The sequence below is a fragment of the Microplitis demolitor genome, chromosome 2 (assembly GCF_026212275.2).
Source record: "Microplitis demolitor isolate Queensland-Clemson2020A chromosome 2, iyMicDemo2.1a, whole genome shotgun sequence".
NCBI classification, from domain to species: Eukaryota; Metazoa; Arthropoda; class Insecta; order Hymenoptera; family Braconidae; genus Microplitis; species Microplitis demolitor.
The window spans coordinates 3,560,889-3,580,397 of record NC_068546.1 but is presented as its reverse complement, the minus strand read 5'-3'; the positions used below and the strand labels follow the sequence as shown (position 1 = coordinate 3,580,397).

The 19,509-nt window shown below is 29.3% G+C and overlaps 2 protein-coding genes across 4 annotated transcripts in view; one reads left to right on the top strand and one right to left on the bottom strand.

The window, feature by feature from the left end:
* Nucleotides 1-10,671, top strand: part of LOC103579991 (chloride channel protein 2) — a 32,137-nt gene extending 21,466 nt beyond the window's left edge. For 2 of the 3 annotated variants that reach the window (XM_053736900.1, XM_008561575.2), the window contains exons 3-8: nucleotides 122-1,252; nucleotides 2,818-3,048; nucleotides 4,361-4,584; nucleotides 4,662-5,165; nucleotides 6,991-7,218; nucleotides 7,983-10,665. In XM_053736900.1, coding sequence (XP_053592875.1) covers nucleotides 122-1,252; nucleotides 2,818-3,048; nucleotides 4,361-4,584; nucleotides 4,662-5,165; nucleotides 6,991-7,218; nucleotides 7,983-8,171 — 2,507 coding nt within the window. In that variant the 3' untranslated portion in view covers nucleotides 8,172-10,665. Of the gene's footprint in view, nucleotides 1-121; nucleotides 1,253-2,817; nucleotides 3,049-4,360; nucleotides 4,585-4,661; nucleotides 5,166-6,990; nucleotides 7,219-7,982 lie in introns of all 3 variants that reach the window. The other variant, XM_008561574.3, reaches the window with a different exon arrangement.
* LOC103579989 (carotenoid isomerooxygenase) lies at nucleotides 10,663-18,685 on the bottom strand. Its single transcript, XM_008561572.3, has 8 exons — nucleotides 18,301-18,685; nucleotides 15,707-15,951; nucleotides 14,850-14,996; nucleotides 14,474-14,766; nucleotides 13,207-13,415; nucleotides 12,415-13,008; nucleotides 12,231-12,329; nucleotides 10,663-10,952 (listed from the first exon to the last, which is right to left on the bottom strand). The coding sequence occupies exons 1-8, from the start codon at nucleotides 18,430-18,432 to the stop codon at nucleotides 10,779-10,781; spliced, it is 1,893 nt and encodes a 630-aa protein (XP_008559794.1). The 5' UTR covers nucleotides 18,433-18,685; the 3' UTR covers nucleotides 10,663-10,778.
* Nucleotides 18,686-19,509: the final 824 nt, after the last annotated feature.

Genomic DNA, 19,509 nt, shown 5'->3' with positions numbered 1-19,509 from the left:
AATTACAAATGAAAACCAACTAGACATGCAGAAATATCCCCACTGACCCTAAGAAAGCCACGAAAAAATCCTTGACTTTTCTGCGAATTAACCAAATTTTCTAATGAAAAATTTTTTCCAGCCAGGATATGGTTGTATCAAGACTTAACAACCCACCCGGCATTACAATTCCTAGCATGGGTATCACTACCAGTCTGTTTGATCCTCTTCAGCGCGGGATTCGTTCACATCGTAGCTCCACAGAGTATCGGGTCAGGAATACCCGAAATGAAGACTATTTTACGAGGGGTTGCCTTGAAAGAGTATCTGACCTTCAGAACACTAGTTGCCAAAGTTATCGGGCTGACAGCAACCTTGGGATCTGGATTACCCCTAGGGAAAGAGGGTCCATTCGTCCACATAGCCAGTATTGTAGCAACCCTGTTATCAAAATTGGTGACAAGTTTCCAGGGTATTTACGAAAACGAGAGCCGTAACTGCGAAATGTTGGCTGCTGCCTGTGCAGCCGGGGTCGCTTCCTGTTTCGCGGCACCCATTGGCGGTGTTTTGTTCAGCATTGAAGTAACCACTGTTTACTTCGCCGTGCGTAATTACTGGCGAGGTTTTTTCGCGGCCGTATGTGGGGCGACGATGTTCAGATTACTGGCGATATGGTTTCAGCGCGAAGAAACAATAACTGCGATGTTCGCTACTAATTTTACGATGGATTTCCCATTTGATCCGCAAGAATTGTTTATTTTCGCTTTAATTGGGGTCGGTAGTGGGCTCGGAGGCGCTTTCTACGTTTGGTTACACCGTCAGTATGTAATATTTATGCGCAAAAACAAAAGCATGAATTTGTTTTTGCAGAAAAATCGTTTTTTATACCCGGGTATCGTGTCCCTATTGGTCGCATCCGTATCATTCCCGTTGGGACTCGGTCAATTTATGGCGGGTGAACTGAATACGCATAACCAAGTTCAGGGTTTGTTTACCAATTTCACATGGACTAAATCTAAGTTAAGTGTCGAAGAAATGAGTGTAGTAAAGCATTGGTCGACACCTTACTCTGACGTATTCGTCGGGCTTTTTTGTTACGTTTTATTCACATTCATATTCTCAATTATTTGCTCGACTGTTCCCGTACCTTCGGGTATTTTTATACCGGTGTTCAAAATTGGGGCAGCTTTGGGACGGGCTGTTGGCGAAGCAATGGCACTTGGATTTCCCAATGGTGTTCGTATTGGTGCATTCAACACTCCTATTACACCAGGTACTGAAAATTTTTTTTTACAATGAGTCGAAATCTGAGGCATACTTTGAACCTAAAAGAGCATTGAAAACCTACATTACACTTTTTAGGACATTATTGTAAAGCTTGAAATTACCTTAATTAGACTTACATAGGTTTGAATTGAACCTGCTAGACTTATGGAGGCATGGATTAGACCTAGATAGACATAAATCGTGAAACGAACGTAACTAGACTGAACAGAAGGAAGGACTTGCAAGGAATACTACAAAAAAGTAAAATTGGGAAATTCGCGTACTGGAGAATTGATGCAAGTGATCTAGTCATCTCTCCGGGCTGATGACACCCGAGGGTGGATTGGATCCCACAGGCAGCCTGGGACTAACAGAGGGTCGACTTAAAAAATTCTAAGGCTAATAAAAAATTGCTGCGATCCAGCGATTTTATGAGTAGATTAATGACACCTCCTGTATGAAAAAACAATATATGGTTGAAATATATAAAATCATATATGTTTGCAACAAAAAAATATATATTTATATTGTATATTATAAAAAGTCATATAGAGATTTTGGCCGATTTAATATAAAATTATATATAGTAGTAAATATATGTATTCCATATATGCAACTTATATGTTTTTTATATTAAGCCATGTATACATTTACATTCACTTTATAATATGGTATTGATATATTTCCTTTTATATTCAAAAAATATAAAATTTTTATATGAAATGAAATATATGGTAGCATATAATTTATATTATACATGGCACCATATATTTTCTTTGTTATATTTAAGCATATATTTTATTCGGTGTACATATATGTGTATGGGTATATTATATATTCGCATCAAATGAACTAATTTTGAGAATTTTATCTGCAATTTAAAGAGTATATAAAAATTTAGATCTAATTTAATTGGAGTGGGTCATGCGAATAAGAAACTTTTTTTTCCATACACAATATAAATATATGCTTTTATATATGATCAGAATATATTTTTCGTATATGATAGAAATATATATTTTTATGTATGATAAAACTATAGTTTTGTATATGACAAGAATATATATTTTTATATATGATAAAAATATATTTTTTGTATATGATTGACATATATATTTTATATATGTTAAACATATACTCGTATATGATGAATATTATTATATTTTTATTATATTATTTTATTATTATATATATTATATTATTTTTTTATGATTATTATATTTTTTAATATAAAAAAAAAATATATCAGAAAATATAGTTAAATTCGCCACACATACTTTCTGATATTTATCATATATTATGACCATATATGTTATTTTCATACGGGCTAGGAGTGAAATAGGACCTAGAAGCAGCCTGGGACCAACAGAGTGTTCAAAAAATTCTGAGCTCGTTCGTTCCACGATATATGTCTTTGTAGGTCTAATTAATGCCTTTGTAAGTAAGTAGGTCCAATTCAGGCCATTTTAAGTCTAAGTTGGTTCATCTCAAGCTTTTACTATCATGTCCTAAAAAGTCTAATGTAGGTTAGCTATGAATAGTATTAAATTAATGGTTTTGATTAATGTGTAGGAGGGTATGCAACAGTAGGTGCAGCAGCATTTTCAGCGGGAGTAACTCATACAATATCTGTAAGCGTTATTGTTTTTGAAATGACTGGGCAAATAACTCACATCGTTCCTATTATGATTGCCGTGCTTATAAGCAATGCAATAGCAGCATTACTCCAGCCAAGCATATACGACAGTATTATTCTTATTAAAAAACTACCTTATCTGCCAGATTTATTACCATCAAGTTCAGGTAACTATCGAGTTGTTTTTTTGTTTTATCACTTCTTACTAACATTCTTATCATTTCTCATAATCGCTTACGATAGGATTCTCAAGGTAATTTTTAATATTTTTTATATTATCTTCACTACCTAAAAATTCATGTTAGCCGAAAATTTTTGGATTCCTATAGGAGCCCATGGGAATATTTTTTTATATGGATGACCATAAAGAAATCCATAAGAATTCATAGGGGAAATTTTTAAGATTTTATGGGGTCCCATAGAAAATGTATATAGGAATTCAGCCACGATCAAATAGATGGCTGAAACACCATGGAACCCATAGGTTCTTATGGATTTATGTAGGGATCTAAGAAAAAGGGCATGGGATCTTTTAGAAGTTTATGGGAATTTATAGGAACCTGTTTTAAAATACCATAAGGATTTTAAAAAAATTCTTATGGGGTTTTCGGTAGATTTTTATAGTTATCAAAGGCATAGGCTTCTATAAGAATTTATGGGTATCTATAGAAATCTAGCCACAACCAATGAAATAACTCAAAATACCATGGAACTATAAGATCTTATAGATTTATTTGGGAATTTATAGAAAAGGACATGGGATCTTATAGAAATTTATGGAAATTTAGAATTCATAAAAATCCATAGAAGTTATCTAGACATACGAATCCCTATGGGTTGGCCATCTATATCATGAAAATTTATATATTCCCATAGAAATCTATAGAAAAAACCGCGAAGCCTCTCGAAATTTCTAAGAATTTATAAAAATCCGACCTGCAACATCTTGGGGATTTAAAAAAATTTTTATGGGTTTCTGTGTAGATTCCTGCATTAAATTTTTATAGGGCTGTCATACTCTAAGAAAATCATATGGATTAGCCAAAAATATCATGGTTTTCTATAGTTTTCTATAAAAATCTATAATGAAAGCCATAGACTCCCATAAGAATTCCTAGGAAAAATTTTGATATCGATGACTTCCAATATAAATCTATAAGAATCCATGGGAATTAATAGGAATCTATAAGAATTCATAAGAATTCAAGGGAATCTATAGGAATCTATGGAAATCTATGGAAATTCATAGGATTCCATGGGAACCTATAGGAATCTATGGGAATTCATGGGAATCAATGAAAATCTATAGGAATTCATAGGAATCCATGGGAATTTCATAGAAAATCAATGGAAATCTAAGGAAATTCATCGGAATCCATACGAATCCATAAGACTGCTTATGGGATTTTCTGTAGACTCCCATAGAAATTTTCTAGACAATGAATTATCTCCAAAATAAATTTTTTTTTCTTCTTTTAGGAATGTATAATATTTATGTAGAAGATTTTATGGTAAGAGATGTTAAATACATTTACCATGGAATAAGTTATCAAAAGTTAAAAGAAACATTAAAAGAAAATCGTAAGTTACGTGGATTTCCATTAGTCGATAATCCAGATTCGATGATATTATTAGGATCAATTCAAAGATTAGAACTAATAAAACTTATCGAAAAACAAATTGGTCGAGAAAGACGTCTTCAGGTAAATAAAAAAAATTTTGAAAATGAACAATAAGTTGGATAATCGTTTCTTTTCTTCTTCTTTTAAATAAATTCCAGGTCGCACAGAAACTCCAAAAGGAAGCTGAAGAACGCGCTAAAGAAGAAATGGAACGTAAATTACGTGATCCAGAACGTACAAGGCGGCCATCACGTTTCGAAGTTATTCCAGCGCCGGATATCCTTAAAATGCAGCGTCAGAGTGTTAATGATTTAACCAGCGCGGGAAATGGATCCGACCATCATACGTATCATACACCGTGTTTTGGTACACAGCCAAAGAAATCAATCCTCAAGAAAACAAACTCTTTTACACTTAAAGGATTCAGTCCATTGGTCAGTCCAGCAATGACTCCTTATACGACAGTGACTGGAGCAGAAAGTAGAATCAGGCTGGCGTTCGAAGCCATTTTTCGTAAGTCAGCTACACTTCAGGATGTTGATCCTGATCCGGAAGTTGGAAATACTAATGTTACAAGCAGCGATAGTGTTGATGAAGCGAATATACCTCCACATACTCCTATGCTAGCGCCGAGTCCTGCTGCTTCAAAAAAAGTCCAGTTGGTATGTTTCATTTTTTGTTTTTATAATTGAGGCGGAAGAGGAAGAATTGAAATTTTTTCATCGGAAAACTTTGTCCTCTAGTAGGAAAAGCCATAAAAAGTCCTGAGAATAATCTATTTTTCGAGTTGAGGCCCATATGAGTCGGTGGAGATGGGTGGAGATGATTCTTTATGAAGAGTAGCCCGTAACTTTGCTCCTGTTGGGAATAGCCCATGACAATATTAACATTTTTTGTTCAATATCATGTCCTCTAGTAGGAAAAGCCATAAAAAGTCCTGAGAATAATTTATTTTTTGAGTTGAGGCCCATTGTTATTAATTTAAAAAAAATTTATGGCGGGAGAATTTTGGTTTTTTTTTTTTTTTTATTGGGAGAGTTGCCAATTTTTTTAAAATTATTAGTAAATGGAGACATATTTTTTTTGTTATGAATTTATTTATTAGGAAGGAAATAAAAATAAAAACGTGAGAATTTCTGACATTAAATTTATTTTTTATTTTTCTTAACGAACACTTTCTATAAATACGCAATGATATTTTATAGCTATAAATTTAATTATACAAGGAAAAATATAAAAATAAATATGGGAGAGTTGCCAGGTTCTTATAAAATGATAAATAAATGAGAAAATTACTTACAAGATTAATTTTTTATTGTCTTTATACAAACACTCGTATTTTTTCTTTTTTTTTGGACCAGTTGTCAATAAAAAATAAAAAATGCGGGAAAGTTGCCAAAATTTTATTCAATATTAATTATTACATGTTGAATTATTTTTTTCAACAGCTTACTGATAAATTATTTCTAAATAAACACTTTAATTTTTTCTGCATCAGTAAACTTAAAAAAAAAAAGTGGAAGACTTGCCGGGTTAGTAAAATAAAATGCCTCTGTAGAAATTAATAACATATTTATAAAACCATGTTTTCTATTGCTAATAAAATATATTATTTCTACATTCGATTTAAGATTTCTTTCTCGGATTGTTTTTTAAATTATGTTCTAATTTGTTAGATTCCCGTGTAAAAAAAAAAAGTTCGACTAATCGAACTCCGAAATTTAAGACAAATTCGAAATTTTATACTGATGACAACTCGAAAAATTTTAGACAATTGAAATATTCCCACCATTTCTACTTGTTTAATCTGATGGTTTTCTATTCAAAAAAAGTTCTGGAAAATTCAAAAATTTCCTCAAGTTTTAAAACTTTTACATGAGTTACTAGCAGCACTCAAATTTTAATAATTTCTGCTACAAATCCGATTCATAACTATTTGAAAAAATTTCCGGAAAATCGAAAATTTTGAATTTTGATATCGATTCCCAGATTAAAAATTCTAATTGACGCAATCAAATTTACTAGATCAATCGAAAAATAATAAATTTTACTTTTTTTCAATTATTTTCCGATTGAAATTTTTCTATCAGATCCATTGGGAAATATTAAATATCTTAAATTTGAATCAGTCAAATCAGAAATTTTCCGTTGGAATCTGATTAATAATTTTCCTCTTACATTCAATCGGAATTTTTTCACAGATTAGTACCGAGTAAAACAATAATTCCCCGAAGCTTTCGAATATCGTCAACTATCAGCAGGAAATTTAAAATTTTCTGAAAACGTCATCAGAAAATTCAGATTTTCTCCCTTAATTTTATCCCATAATTCATTTATTCCTGTATTGTATTCAGTATTGAGGTTATTTTTCAAAAATTCAAAAGCTTAACAAAAATTCGAAATTTCGTTTGAAATTTCGACATTCGACTGTTCCAACTTTTGTCATTTTTTTCTATTTGTTGATCTTAAATTAAAACTCTATTTCAGCCACGTGAAAGAGTGATTGATATGTCACCCGAGGATCAAAAACGATGGGAAGAAAGTGAAATGTCATCAGAAGTCGATTTTTCACGATGTCACATTGACCCAGCGCCTTTTCAACTTGTAGAAAGAACTTCACTGCTAAAAGTCCACAGCCTTTTCAGTATGGTCGGTGTTAATCACGCCTACGTAACAGCCATCGGTAGATTAGTTGGCGTCGTTGCGTTAAAAGAGGTAATTTTAACACTCATTACACTGTAAAAAATCGTGAGTAAATTCGAAGGTACGGATTTTATTTAAATCCGCATTCACTCCGAACTAAAGTTTGAATTTTTTTTTGCAACACCTGCTTTGAAACTTCAATTAGGCGCCTATACTTAACCGCACTAGTGTGATAAATAGCCTATTACTTTACAGTTTTAACTTTACTATACTAACGTAGTAATAAGATGTCAACACCAGTGACTTTATTTAATTTTTCTCTCTATAACTAACGACGTGATTGTACTTGAAGCGAGTGAAACGCCACCACACGTTGCGACAACGCATTATTTTTTGTCGCTCATGCGATATGTATCGAATACGATAGACAACTTAACATCCTTGAAAAGTTTGATTTAAAATAAAATTATAATTTTTGACTTCTCGAAAATTGAACTTTCATAGCAGGGTTTGCAAAAATAATTCATCCTACAGGTGGACTAAGAAGCGAACATGACAATCCTGATCGCGCCATTCGCTTCAAGGTTATGGTGCATTGACATATGACTCGTGTGGTTGTCGCTTATTGGTCTACGGCTCGTAGCGACCTCTACGCTCGTCTTCATGTCAATGCATAAGCTTTACCCTCATGTCGCGACATGACTGTCAAATTATTAGCTTCTTAGACCAAACGTAGCATAAACTACTAAAAATATAAATTTTACTCATAGGAGATTAAATTAAAAGCACAGTCATCTGCTATAGAATAACTATTTATAAATAATGAATTTTTTTAGCTGAGGAAAGCCATCGAAGACGCTAACTCTGGTATACCACCAGCGCACGCAGATATTAATCCAACAATATCTGTATCCAGTTTAACTAAAAGTGATGCTGATACAGAGATTATCAAAGATGATGATAATTTGAATTCAATAGACGTTATCATTGATGATAAATCACATAATAAGGTTGATAATATTTAATTATAAATATTTTTTAATGGAAATGTTTATATCTTTATCATTTAAATAATTATTTTATTGTGATAGTCTCGTCAATTTTGAGACGTGACCATAAAAAAAATTTTTTTTTTATTTTATTTTTAATCATTATGAGTAATTACGTAATGTTTTTATTTTTGTTCTCGATTAAGTAGAATTTTACGGCAGGCTCCGTAGCCCAAATTAGATATTTATTTTTAATAATTATGTTTACTTGAACCATATATTTTACTATATATTTATTGAGCCGGAGATTATTTTTAATGGTCACGAATTTTTTTTATTAAAATTTTTTTTTATGTTGAAAAAAAAAAAATACTGAAAAAAAAACACGGAGCAAAATGGGACTGTTTAGTTAAAACGAAAATAATGATTAATATTTTTTAAAAAATTGTGGCCCGAAGTCTGATAAAAATTTTAAATGGAAGCTATTGAAATTAATTTATGTATTATCTATAAATACATTTATAGATGGCTCTGATTAAAAACTCCGATTAGGAAATTTTAATCGGATTTAATCGGAAAGTTCCGAATGAATCCGATTGAAAGTTAATCAGAAATAGGAAAGTTAATCGTAAAAATTATTATTTTCCCATTGAATTTCAATCGGATTTAATCGGAGTTTTTATAATCAGGGACAAGTCCATTTATAGCGATCATACTCCATTTTGCTTAACCTCGTCCTATAGTAATATTATATGTAAAAAAGCGTTTGAAGTTTGTGACCAAGGTTGTGCCAATATAATCAAATATAATAATAAATAAAAACAATATATATATATTAACAATCACAATTTTTAAAAAATATATAAATATCGAACATTCCATCTTACGTCTATATTATTATCTAGACAGCGAAAAAATATAAATATCGGGAGAGACCTGCTGCAATTGTAACAATAAGTATTACACGGAAAGAAAATTCTAGCAAAATTTACGATGTTAATATCGTAATCGTGGACTAGACTTTAAGTATCATCAATTTTAAAATATCTTATTTCGAAATTTACTATGTGGGTTATATTTTTTTACTATTTAACATCGTAATTTTAACAAAGACTTTTAGGGTTAAAAATAACTTCAAAAATTACAATTTAACATCGTAAAAAAAATAAATAAAAATTCAAATTCAAAAACTATATTTATTCCTATGTTTATCTTTCTATGTACTTTTCAATAAAATAAATACAGTGCTGCCTCTGTAAGCTATAAAAATTACGATATTGTATCGTAATTTTTGAATATTAACTGCGGAATTCGCAAGAGGCGCTCTGATGACTCATAAATGTTTATTCAAATTTTTTATATGGAGCTTAAAAACCATCTAAAGTGTAAGCTCTTTGGTGGCCGAGTGGTCCGTGTCGGACACTTCGCACTCGAAAGGACTTGGGTTCGAACCCAACGTCCGAACGACTATTGTTTTACTCTTTTATTTTAAATTTCTCTTAAAATTTTACGATATTCACATCGTAATTTATACTAGAGAGCTTAAGACTTGGTATTATTTGTCTGAAGTATTATTTCTTAAATGAAATTTCCAACGCTACATCGTAAAAATTATGATTTTGAAAGTATAGTCCACCACTACAATAATCAATAGGACAAATTACGATATTATTATCATAAATTTAATGAGAATTTTTTTTTCCGTGTAAGGTTTAAAAATATATACTTTTTTTTTTGCTGTAAATCATTGAACTGAAGAATTTCTAATAATTTATAGGCTATCAATAATTCTTAAAACTTTTGTTTATTATAAAATTTTTTGAATGGTCTTCATATTTTTCTATATAATATAATGTTTTATTTTTTATAAATATATAAAAAATGATAGTATTAGATTTTTATTAATTGATTTATTGTTTTTTGTTGATATTTGTTTGTGAATGTAATGGCTCGAAGGACCAAAATGTAATTTTACTATCTGCTGTAATTGTAACACGTTTACTGTACATGCGCATATAGATTGCGCACTAGATCTATATAAATCTATCTACGTCGATCTCAAAAGTATAATAAATTGATCTACAAAAATCTAACCTATTTCTCCGGATATAGATCAGACTCAATACTATTTCATAACACATAAAATAGTGCAGCTACAACTATCATAAATAAAATATACTAAATGTTAATTTAGAAAGAAAAGGTTACTTTATGAAAAGAAGTACAGTTTTACTCATTACAAACAATTATTTTACTTCATGTTACAATTACATTTTGGCGATCAAAATGGCAACCCTTCGTCGCCATTTTAACATCCAACCAATTATTACAAATTATTTATATTTTTTTTTACAATCGCAGTGACTCTCTCCTATTAGTTAACAAATTGAACTGAACAAATTGATAATGCATAAAATGTACATAATAAATTAAATAAAATTGTTAATTAGTCATATATATATAATTTTGTAAATATTGTATAGATATGTAACGATGCAAATTTTAAGAAAAATGAAAAAAAAAAAAAGACATTAAAAATAATAATTTATTTTATTTTTTACATATATTTATTTGAGTTTATTATTAATTATAGTTGGTATTAATAATTACTTAATTAGAAATTTATTTATTTCATTATTTTAATTATTTGTCCATTGAAAACCAGCCATGGAGACATTTTGGAACCGGCCCAGGTGTTGAAAAAACAGTTCTACTGATTTCTTTCATTGTTTTTGCGTCAATTACAATCAAACAAATATCTGATTCATTCGATTTACCAAATACTGCAGCACTTACTATCACACCGTCATCTTCATCCTAAAAATTAATTAATTTATTAACGCATCAAATTATCTAAAAATAGATTAATCATCTACTTCAAACTCTATCTATCTGTCATAAAAAATATTATTTCCGGTTTAGACCAAAAAATTTTTTTTAAAAATCTTATCTATATAATAATGTAGCAGCATTCAATTTTCAAAAATCGGCAAAGCTCTGAAATCCATTTTTTAAATTCAAAAATTTTGTTTCCTAGAAATTAATGAGTCCCTATATTTTTTTAATAATCTGATCTGTACACGGAAAAAATTTTCGTATAAATATTGTCATGTTATTTATTCTAAAAATTACTCTAAATCGAGTAATCTTGGGCCATTACGACTTTTTACTTTTGAATTACGAAATTTTACTCTTTCAGTGAGTAAAAATCAATCAGATTAATTTTTACTCATACTTACGAGTCAAAATTACACCTAGCGGCTGTCTAAATGAATTCTCTCTAGTTCAATTTTTACTCGTCGGTTATGATAAAAAGTTGATGATTCAATTTATAAAATTTATATTGAATAACAATAAAAATTACAATAAATAGGCTGAAATTTATATAAAAAATTTGAAAACCATCTAATTGCCTTAGAATATTAATTAATATAAATATTTTGAAAAAGAATAAAAAAAAAAAAATTACTCGTATTGTGTTGAAAAAGAAAAGATACAAATTTTTTTTTTTATTTTAAAATAAATATTAAGTTATAGAGAGATACAGAGATCGTCTTTTTTTCCAAGCCTATGTTTGTGTGCGTAACATGTCAGTTGTCGCGAGCAAAATAAAAGACATTTTATCGAAGCCGATATTAACCGAAGATTAACGGAGACTACTGAAATATTACTCTGCAGTTTAGAGTAAAAATTACTTCCATAGATTGGAAAATTTATTCGAGTTAGAAGGAGTTTTTCATCAAAAATTAATGGGTTTAAAAAAATGGTATATTGGGGAATAAAAATTAATCGCATGGAGTAAAAGTTAATAGATTAAGATGGAATATTCACAATAATCGATTAAATATAAGACTTTTAATAAACTACTGAATAATAGAGTAAAACATAGTCTAGCAATGTTAATATTTAAACAAAAAATTTAAATTTGAAACAAAAAATACCAATTTTTTGAAACGGCCCAGGATTACTCGAAATTACAGAGTAATTTTTATCAAAAAATTTTTTCCATGTAGATTGGATTTTTAAAAATTTCCAAAGAAAAATCATTAGAAATATTTTTTATGAAAAAAAGAAATTTAAAATTTCAAAACGCACTCTTCCATTAGGATCCGGAACAAAAATCGGCTCACTTGGGTAAAGACCTCTTTCATTCCACGTAAGACGCGTTTTAGTTGCAGTATCAACTTTAATGATCTATAAAAAAAAACAAAATCAGTGGATCATAACAAACAATAAAACGGAGATAAGTATGAATTAATTTGTAAGAGGAATAAATTACCGTTCCGGGATTATCTAGATCAACATCACTAGATATTGCATAAAAATAACGATACTCTTTGCCGAGACAACGGTCGTAATTAAATCGCGGTGTTTCGCATCCTAAATCACATAATAGTTCTGGTTTTACGTAAATGTTGCCATTGGGCATTAAATGGGCGGATGATTTACGATTCAAAATATCTTTTGTGTCTTGACTATTGTTATTGTTATCATTATTTTTATTGTTGATGTTGTTGTCGTTGTTGTTAAGATCGATAAACTGTTGATTAATACTCTGATGTACAGTATTAATTTTAATTAAATTATCATCGGGCGTTAAATGGGAATCAGATTGTTGACTAATTGGCAAAACGAATCGTAAAGGCCGCCCGCGAAATAATTCTGCGTAATTTGGATTTTTGTGCATATTTTTAATCACATCTATGTACATGCAGTCAAGCATTTTAGCGTCTTTATAGCAGCACAAATCGAGAACAATGTAATCGTTATCAAGTGTTTCGAATTGATTTATTGTGTGAAAGAAAAAAAATTTTTCAGCGGTAAATGTTCTTTTTAATTTTCCATCTTTTCTCGAAATTATATGAATAAGTGTCTGAAAATAAAAAATCATATATATATGTTTGTATATTTATGTGTGTATATGTCTAGTAAATTTTTCAAACACAAGCTTTTTAAAATTTTAATTGAAAACAATGCAAAATTTTTTCTTTGTGGACAAAAAAATTTCGAACAAAGAAGATAAAAAATGTCGAAAAATTTATTTTGAAATATTATTAAATTTTATAGTTACATTTTCATTATCGTGCCATTTTAGACAAGTACAAAGTGGTTCGTTCATCAAATGACACTTGAACATCGTCGTAAAGGAAATAGCCAATGGCTGCTCAATAATAATATAATAGTTATCGGTAATCCCAAATGTATGCATGTACGATGGATTCATCCGCCATCTAGTTGGGACGCTAGCAACTATTTCGGCTTCTTCAAACATTGATTTGTCTAAAAATGATTCATTATTAATTAATTATAAATTAAAAGACCCTAAACCCGTTCACTGCCATTAAAAGCGAGTTTTCCATAAAAAATTTTTTATTATCCAAAGAAAAATTTAAAATGTTGGAAAATCTAATAGTGCATACCTCAATCACTCTTTTTATTTTTAATCATTACTCTTATTTTATAATATCAATTTATGAATTTTTATTCAATTAATAAATTATTAATTTGATTTTTTTATTTATTATTTTCAGTTTAATATTTTTTTATTAACATTTTTTTTAAATATCCCGCCTTTTTGTCTTAGATGTCGCTCTTTTTTTCAAACCTATACTGTTACGCTAGTGCTGCCGCCAGTAGTTGATGGAGAGAACAAATGAAAAAAATAATAACAACAGTAAAAATAAAAATGGCAGCTAAATTTTTCGTTAATAATCAGTTTTACGTTTTTAATTAATTATAATTAAACTAAAAGGATTTAGGTAGTGATTTTCCATAGGGTTCTTGTGATAAAAAATCCAAAGATAATAAAAAAAAAGTTGGGCCGATTAATTGTGTCTATCGAGAGTTATCGTGTCTACGAAGTTTCATACGTAACAATTGACAGCAATGGTTTCTTGAGTTAAAATAATTTATTTTAAACTAATAAAATAACGAATCGACTTAATATTAGGTTCAAATTGTTCCTTAATAAACTCTCTATATGCTAGTATATAATTTTACCCATTTCGGTGTAATTAAAATAGTGTAGAAATATTTTTGTGTAAGTAAAATAGTCGAAAAAAACCCATTCATAATACACCCTCAGCGCTTCGCGCTCTAAGTGTGCAAAATATCCCGACCTATTGAATATTAATATTTTTATTGTTTTCAAATATTTAGGTTTGTATTTAAAAACAAATTTCTTATATTTTACATAAATTATTTACAAAATTAATTAATAAATTGAGTAGTCCAATACTACAAAGCTCAAAAAACCGAGTCACTTAATTTCAAAAAAATTTCCTTATATATTTAATAATTATTATTGTTTTTTGTTTTTTTATGAAAAGTATACACACCATTTTTTCTCTTAATTGGAAATTTGATAACACTGTAGGCAGGTCCTGTGGGGCCAACACTCAACCCAACATTAAAAACAGTGCCATCTTTGACGACATGCGGATGTGATGTATGATTAACAATCCCCACATATTTAGATAAGTTAACTTTATCTTTGGTCTCTAAAGTAACTGGATCTATTTTATGTACGACTGGAAATTCCGTAAATGTATAAAATTCATCATCGAACGGGTAAACTGATATCATTGTATTGTCTGATGCATTGTCAGCTGGATTAAAAATTGCGGAAACTCTATTAGAAAATAATGAAATTATGAATTTTAATAATAAAGAAATATTTGATACAATAATATATATTAATGTTTTTTATTTTACCGATGGAAAATACTTTGGCAAGGATCCGGAACCGCCCGAGTACCGAATTCGGTTAAAACAATTCTTTTGGCTTGATGGTTTTTTTTGTATACATCCGTTTGGATAAATCTTCTTTGATACGTCACTTTGCCGTCCGAAATATGAAACCTAAATAATTCTTTATTGTATTCTAATTTTTAAAATTATTCAAGTGCGAAGCAAAATAGAAAAAAATTTCCGATTGATTTTTTGAAAATTTAGTTAAAAATCACAAATTTTTTGTAAGCTAATTTAAATTTGTGTACCTGTGTTGAAAATTACCAATTAATGGACCGTGGCCCAGTTTCTGACAGTAAAAAAAAAATTATAATTTGAAAATTAGTAATTTCATGTAGAACTAAATTAATGTAGGGTGCAAAAGACAACTTAAGCATTTTAATGTAAAAAAATTTAAATGTGAAAAATTAAATATATTAAAAATATTAAACTGCCTGACATTTAAATTTGTTTAATCGTTTTTATTGTAGCAATAACTTGCATTAAAAAATATATTTGCGACCAACACTTGGTTTAGTTTTAAGGTCAATAATTGGGTCTAGAGAGTCAGAAACTGCATTGTTAATTTTTCGGGGTTACAAGGACCCAACGAAAAAATTTTGGATTTTTCAGCTAATTACTTATTTGAAATAATTAACTATTAACTATACAGTAATTTTTTTTCTCCATTATATTTTCCATCACCTTTAATTGACAGTTTCACCAAAAAAATTTAATTAAAAACACCAAATAAATAATTTTCCAAGTTTCAAAAATAAAAACATAAATTTTCTTCTTTTTTGCTTCGCCGTTTTCCAATAAATAAAATAAATAATAATTACCTATGAAGTAACGCAGAGCTGTCGAACAAATGATCGAATGAGTAATCACCGACTTTGAGATTACCTGGGCCATTTCTCAATAAAGTTCCTTTCAGCCATTTAGGAACTACACCATATGTTTTCCCATTAATTGGCTCAATAACTTCTTTCTCACAAGACCTCATCCAAATAGACGTGTCACAATTAGGGTAATAATTTACTTCATCTTTATTATTAATATTATTGTTTATGTCTTTTTTTTCTGTCTGCAATTTCGATAATTTCGGAGTTAAATATTTTACAATAATATTCGATTTTTCCAACGGAATATTATCAACCGAAAGTGATTTTTTAAAAAACATTTTATAACTTTATTTAAAAATATTAAAACATTATTTTTATTTAAATTTAAACTCAATCACTGTCTTCGTCGATCAACAATCGATTTTCAACATTCGAACTTATTAGCGGTTTTAAAATACTAGTTAAAATATTACGAATCCTTTTTTGTGTTAAGTCCATATTTGTTTTATTTTTTTTTCGTTTATTTATTTGTTGACTCCAACAATTTTTTGTGAGATATGTTAACACGACAAATTTTTTTGTTACAATGACTAGAATTTGTCCGTGAGCATGACCTTTTAAGGGAACATTCACACGACCTTCAGTCAGACTATAACGTAATCACATAATCTACCCCCCGTGGTCAATTGAAGCCTTATAATCGATACTTACATTCTTTCACGTGTTTAACTTTTTAGTTTTTTTCTCTTTATCTACTTAATTACACGTGTTCATTAAACATGTACATTTTTTATTATTTTTTCCGTAACTTGCCGAATTTTATTAATGAATATTTTCTACTGACTTTCATCACTGTAAATATTAATGAGTAAAAGGAATAAATTTGATAGTTGACTTCGTTAAATATATAAGTTATTTATTAGACATCAAATTTTGGTTTTAAAAATTTTATTATTATCTGGTATTCAGAAAAATTACGTTACTATAGGTAGATTATAGTATTTCACGATATAATATCATAAAATAAAGTTTTCAAAAGATTTCGATTTAAATGGGAACCCCGTATGGTTTTAATGGGACCAATCAGAACGTTTCTCAAGCGCCTTCAAGTTATAATCAGAATAGCTTGCATGCAGAGTTTCCAATTATGTTTAACTTAAATTACATTTAGCAAAAATAAATGTCCTGAGAAAAAATCATCAGGTATGATCATGCATGATCATGCCTGAATATGTTCAGCCATGATCATACTTAATTAGGCGTAACTGTGTTGGATCATGTATGGCCATGTCTGAATATTCGCATCATGATCATGCTTGATCAGGCATGATGGCATTGGCTTGATCAGACATTATCATGCATGATCCAGCAAAATTATGCCTGATCAAGCATGATCATGATGCGAATATTCAGACATGGTCATACATGATCCAACACAGTTACGTCTGATTAAGTATGATCATGGCTGGCAAATATTCAGACATTATCATGCATGATCCAGCAAAATTATGCCTGATCAAGCATGATCATGATGCGAATATTCAGACATGGCCATACATGATCCAACACAATTACGTCTGATTAAGTATGATCATGGCTGGCAAATATTCAGACATTATCATGCATGATCCAGCAAAATTATGCCTGATCAAGCATGATCATGATGCGAATATTCAGACATGGTCATAAATGATCCAACACAGTTACGTCTGATTAAGTATGATCATGGTTGGCAAATATTCAGACATTATCATGTATGATCTAGCAAAATTATGCCTGATCAAGCATGATCATGATGCGAATATTCAGACATGGCCATACATGACCCAACACAGTTACGTCTGATTAAGTATGATCATGGCTGGCAAATATTCAGACATTATCATGCATGATCCAGCAAAATTATGCCTGATTAATCATGTCCATGGCTGGAAAATATCCAGGCATGATTATTCCTAAGTAAGCATCATCATGCCTGATTAATCATGATCATGACTGGCAAGTATTCAGCCATTATCATGCATGATCCATCACAATTATGCCTGATTAATCATGATCATGACTGGGAAATATCCAAGCATGATTATTCCTAAGTAAGCATCATCATGCCTGATTAAGCATGATTATAATGCAAATATTCTGGCATAATCATGCATGATCCAGCACAATTATGCCTGATTAAGCATGACCATGACTGGCAAGTATTCAGACATGTTCATTCCTGAGTAAGCATCATCATGTCTGATCAAGCATGATTATGGCTGGCAAATATTTGATACATATTGAAACGGCTCATAATTATTTAAGTTAAAAGTTATTTTGGCAAATATAATAGTTGTTTTTAAGAAAACCAAGGGTTCTAACCAATGCTGCCGAGTCTCAAAAACTCATATATTTTAAACAGTATTACAGACATTTACTTTATCTGTTAACATAATTGATAAATCTGCTTTAAAAATAACGACAAATAAATTATTCAGAGAAACAACACAAATATATAAATTTTTTTTATTTTATTGCCGATAAAAATTATCAGTAAAAAGTAAAAATAATTATTTATTTAAATAATTGTCTGAAAGAAAAATACTTACTGCAAAAAGTTCGGGTATAATGTCAACTTTAGTCGTTATCACTCGGTTGTTAACACGAAAATTCGTGGATTTTTTAAAACAATTCAGAGACTCGATCCGCGTTTTGTAAACAATACGCACTAATTGAAACATCTTAATGTTTTTTTGCTACAGACAAATTTCATAAAAAAATATGAAAGTTATTTATTGTGATGCGATTGATAAGTAGAAATTTGATTATAATTAATTATTAGAATCGTTAATAATTTAATTTAAAAAAAAAAATTAAGGGACGCTTAGATGTTTATACGGTTATTGTGTTGTAAGCTCCGTCTCTTAGGTTAGAAAATAGTTTTATTTCGCATAAACTCGAGCAGTAATACTTAAAATTTTATGGTCATGACATTGTTGAGTCATCGCGTCTTATACAAGTTCATTTTAATAATTTATTTTTAACTTGGCGTAATTTCTATACGTTTAATATTTCAAAAATAACGAGCAGTAAAAGAAATATAGATTTTTTTTTTGTTTTAGAATTTATATTTTTATTTTTGAGAAAATTTGTTTTGGAAAAATCATGAAAACATTTTTTTTATAAAATTCTATGACAATTTATTTAAAAAAAAAAAAGTGAAAATTACCCTTATAAGTCAGCCTTGAAATTCTTGAGATTATTAAAATTTAAAAATTCTCGATATATCGAAGTTATAAGTAAGATCGATTAATTAAAATATTATAGGAATAAAAAAAAGTTAAAATTTCTACAGTAAATTTTTGAATCGATCTATAAGACAGCATTCATATATGGAATTTCTAAATCGATATATCGAACTTCTAAATCGATTAATCGAAATTTCAAATCGATATATCGCTTTTATAAAATCGATTTATTTACTTTAAATTCGATACATAGACCAGTCAATCAATTTATTATATTCTGAAATCGATATATCGAAGTTTAATCGATTGATCGAATTGTAAAAATCGATTTCTTGAATTCTCGAATCGATTAACTGAATTATTAAATCGATTATTCAGAATGTTAGTTAATTTATCGATTTTTTAAATCGATCCATCGAACTTAATTCGACAAATCGATTTTCTTATAATCGATTTATTCATCTCAAGTTCACTATATGGGTCTATTGTATCGAATTATTATATTCTTAAATTGATATATCGAATTTTTGAATCGATACATCAAATTGTAAGAATCGATTTATTAAATTC

Bases quoted from the DNA above. Each gene is read 5' to 3' on its own strand.
- LOC103579989 (XM_008561572.3), bottom strand. From the start codon at position 18,432: ATGTTTCAATTAGTGCGTATTGTTTACAAAACGCGGATCGAGTCTCTG. The intron at 15,952-18,300 runs GTAAGTATTTTT...TCGAAATTGCAG, and splicing joins TTATACCCGAACTTTTTGCA to ACAGAAAAAAAAGACATAAA. The intron at 13,416-14,473 runs GTGTGTATACTT...AATCATTTTTAG, and splicing joins TCCAATTAAGAGAAAAAATG to ACAAATCAATGTTTGAAGAA.